We start from the raw sequence: 4,223 nt of genomic DNA, 5'->3' as shown, positions 1-4,223 counted from the left end.
CGTTGTCTTCCCAGTGCGGGGCAGCCGGCAGGGGCCACCGCCTCCCGGGAGCTCCCCGGGGGAGGCACACGGCTCTTCCCTGCCAGGATTACAGCAGACTTGCTGCACCAAGGAGCGGGGCGTGTTGAGGGGGCCGTACGGCTTCCTGGGGATGCGCACGTTGAAGGGACTCTACTCGAGGTGCTCACTCACGTGGATTAGCCCACTGAAGACAAACAGAACTATTTTGCCCATCAGGAAAGGCTAAAACCTGTCCCAAATCTCAGAGTGGGGCCACGTCTCTGAGCGTGCGTATGACCAACTTAGGTATTGATACTACAGATGGACAAAATGCAGTCACTAATGTAGAGGGAGAAAAATCTATTTAAAATCTACTTTAAGTTACATAGTAGGCCCCTCTATCCTAATGTTACTGGCTTCTACGATGGCTTAATCAAACCTTAATCAAATGCACATAGCTATAGACAGGAGTTACTGTACACATTTAAATAATAAAAAGATTTCTGGCATTATTTAGAAAATTAATTAAGAGTATTTGTCACTCAGCAGTGAACAACTGTTTGTGAGTCAGGTGACTTAAATACATTTTAATCCAAATCAGTCAGGGCATTAACAGTGGTTTTATTTGGATTTTTAAAAACCCCCAATCCTTTAGACTAACAAGTGAATGTTCAATCTTCTAGAGACAAGGAGAAAATAGATAAGCCAGTGAGGGACTATCTAAATTTGATGGTCTTTGTCTTAAAAAACAGACTGAAGGAGATACAACGCAAGCATATACTTACTGAGCACTGCAATTTAAACGGTTTTGTATTGGTAGTGAAAGCAGCACATGTGATAAGGTCTGGGTCGCTGCCGTCGTTCCACTGTGCCAGGATACTGTCGTACTGAACAGACACGCCAGCCTTCGACAGTGCCTCCTGAACAGCACTTTCGATTTCGTTGTTGTTAAGGCAAGTAACGTTTGAGCTGAGCGGAGGCTGCACGAGGTGTATGCGAGACCCATCAATTCCAAGAGATAAGAGGGTTTCTACCGTGGTGTAAATGTCAATTGTATTCCCATAGACAATGACGTTCCCTAAGGGAAAAAAAGGGAAAAATTTCTAAGACGTACAATGAAAACCTTATTAGTATAACTCAGATGATAATAACACGAAATTGCTCTCTTTGACCCTCTTATTTCTCTGATGCTATGAAGCAAACAATGTTACCTAGCAACAGTAGCTAAGATAATTTAGTGAAGAATCTGTACAAAACATCCCACAAAGTAGGCAAGTACTTAAATAGAAGTATGACATTCATTCTGACCCCATAATTTGAAATTGTTTTGATTGAAAATGCTCTGGGGAAAAAAAAAAAAAAAAGGTTTTTATTTTGTTCTCCCCTCCCTCCTCAATTTTGCTCATTCAAAGGACTAGGGGGCGGCGGGGGGGCAGGAGCCAACTGAGTGCATCACGCAGAAAAACCCACAAACTGTGGAAAGAGCAGGTTATAGAAAACAAGCCAGTGTGCAATACGGGAGGTCACCAGCGCTGCCGCTTCCTCCCGCAAAAGCCTCACCTCCAGACAACGGAGACGCCCCTGCAGCCGTACCCGTGCCTGCTGCTTCCTACCCGCGCTCGGCTGCCCGAGCTGCCCCGCGGCGGGGCACGGGCGGCCGATGCCCTCGGCAGGGAGCGCTGGCAGCTCTGCGCTGCTCTTTGAAGGCAGCTGCCTCCCTCCCGCGCCCGTCGGAGAACGCCCCAAACCTGAGCGCCTCGAGTAGGCGCTGGGAACCAGCCAGCCTGCGCCTCTGCGCACTGCCTGGGCATCAGCAAGCTCGAGACAGACATTTCTGATCAGTTGGTATGAAAACAGCGTTCGGATAGTGCTGCTCCTTTCGCAGGGCGTTGTCACCAGAGCAGAAGCCACGATTTAAGCCAGCTCCATCCTTCCACCCACTGGGCGAGTGGGGCTCTGATTCAAACCCACATCTCCTGCCTTCCAGGGGAGCGCCCTTAACTGCAAGGCTGCAGGCTGTACAGTAGGATCTTGCAAATTCTCTTACAGAAGCGGTGCCACTTCAAACCGCATAGCTAAAGCTGAGAGCGAGTACGTGAGGATGGGAGGGAAGCAGGTTCTGCGTGAGCACAATGCGACTCTCCAGCCTTATGGCTAAAGCCTTCCTGGCAAAGAGAGGCAGAGCTGGGATGCGCCGGAGCATCTGTGTGTTTTATCTAAGCATGGTTTAGTATAAACATTCCTCTGAGCATGGACGAAAACATGCTCCTCTCCCTCCCTGCTCGGAATAGGAATGTTTTTTCTGCTCTATGATCCACTAATCCTTCACGTAATCCATGCAAAATGGCACAGCTCTTGTAGGACAGACTGGGAACCCCTTTCCAGGTGGCTAAGGACCCTTGGCTCCGAGGACCATGGCCAAGCTCCTGCCCAAGCGAAGGAGAGCCGAGCCCGGGCTTGCGGGCTCCTCCGTGCGTGTGGCAGCAAGCAAGCACACAACCACCGGCTCTGCGTCTGCTGTGCTCACCCGCCCCAGCACCAGCTCAAGCTGCAAGACCAAGGTCGATGGAGGAACACCCCACTTCCAAATGCACCTTCCCAGGGCGTTTCATGTCCCGTACCTGGGCAGCGCTGCTGGTCAGCAGGTACATTTATTGCTTTCTGGGAAGTCCCCGGCAGAAATAGGAAATAACTGAGCCATACCGACACAAGCTCACACATAAACACCCTTGCAACAGAGGACATCACGTGCTCCAGAGAAAGGAAACTGCAGAAAAGCTAATGCCCCCCAAGTGTTGCTTTTCCAGGTCATGTGTGTAAACCAGAAGAAAGCCAGTGCACAAATCCCAGGCTCGTCCCGCCTCGGACTGAAGCTGAGGGATAGCACAGAGGATATAGGGCCCCGGATGAGAAGACTGATGATATGGCAGAAGTCTCTCTATGAGGTCTATGAAAACAGCTTGTAGTCTGCCAGCGAAGGGAAAGCGTAGGGTGGAACGTACCACAGAAGAATCAGCGTTGGAGCATAGGTGTTTCAGGAATGTCCTTTAACTGACCTGAAGAGCAGCTGGCACTGGCGGCCCACAGACCCCATAGCAGTAACTGCAGTCAGGGTTTGGACAAACAGCCGACTTTCCGACACAACTGGCTCGATCTTGACTTTTGGCAGCACTTGTTTTCCTGCACTGCACTGCAGTAAGCAGCGATGAGCAGGTAAGAGAGCGCCTCACGCCACTAACATGCACGTTTATCTCAGCATTGGCATTTATGTCTTGCTACAAGTGATAGCATTCCCTACAACCTAAATTTTATTATTTCATAGGCTAAACTAATTTCACTGGGACCATGTTTTACTGCATGAGACACAGAGCAATACTAAACAGAGCATCAACAAAGCCCTAGCTCCTAAGAAATTAATGATAAAAATTGTTAACAGATGTTCTATTATTCCCCTTTGACTACAAGGTTATTTTATTTGTCTGTATCAGTTTGGCTACTTGTAGCTGCCAAATAAACATCTCTCCTCATAACTGCCAGAGAAAAGAATCGCACCATGATTACACATGCTCAGAAATGATGGAAACGTATTTTTACTGTTCACTTCAATGACCAGAGGGACAGATCAATTTTACCTGCAAATGCATTCATCTGAAACTGTAAGAATTGAGGAATCTTGCTACTTTCCTAAATACCATCCTGAATACACATAGTGTGTGGGAATGGGAATTCTGCCCAACGTGTACGTTGCTAAGCTCATTTCCAAGCCAGAAGAACCCTTCCTGTTGCTCGTGCCCGCCAGGACGCCTATCTGTAGGCAGTACTGTCCTCATGAGAGCGCCAAAAGAGCAGACAGACACGAGAGTGACCCATGCTTTTCACTGCTGCAGCAGGGTGTGATGCAAGAAGCAAACAAGCAGCACTAGTGGTGAAATACAAAATGCAGTATGTTCATTTTTAGTAACCCAACATGCTAACAGTGCAGGTAAGAACATGGTACACGGATGCTGATGGCCTCACCTTACATTGACACACTCTCAGTTAGCGAGGGGTGAAAAACCTAAGCAGCTGAAGAGGATGCAGTGGCTGGGAAAGGGGAACGAGGAGTGCTTCCCAAAGGCATAGCCTAGCAAAGTTCTATTCTGACGCTAAGGCAAGCGAGTCTGGGCAACCCAGAGACCCTCACCATGTGGCAGAGCCAGCCTCTCTGGAGGGAGGCGCGCCTA

General features: G+C 48.9%; 1 protein-coding gene across 1 annotated transcript in view; it reads right to left on the bottom strand.

The window, feature by feature from the left end:
* Positions 1-4,223, bottom strand: part of CFAP61 (cilia and flagella associated protein 61) — a gene marked incomplete at its 3' end in the record, with an annotated part of 111,399 nt that overhangs the window by 23,300 nt on the left and 83,876 nt on the right. Inside the window, exon 21 of the mRNA XM_035898619.1 lies at positions 786-1,078. Within this exon, the coding sequence (XP_035754512.1) occupies positions 786-1,078 (293 nt within the window). The remainder of the gene's footprint in view (positions 1-785; positions 1,079-4,223) is intronic.

Source organism: Egretta garzetta, unplaced genomic scaffold (assembly GCF_000687185.1).
Source record: "Egretta garzetta isolate BGI_Z169 unplaced genomic scaffold, ASM68718v1 scaffold198, whole genome shotgun sequence".
NCBI lineage: Eukaryota > Metazoa > Chordata > Aves > Pelecaniformes > Ardeidae > Egretta > Egretta garzetta.
Note: the sequence above shows the minus strand (reverse complement) of the source record. Positions and strands in the feature narration are given on the sequence as shown.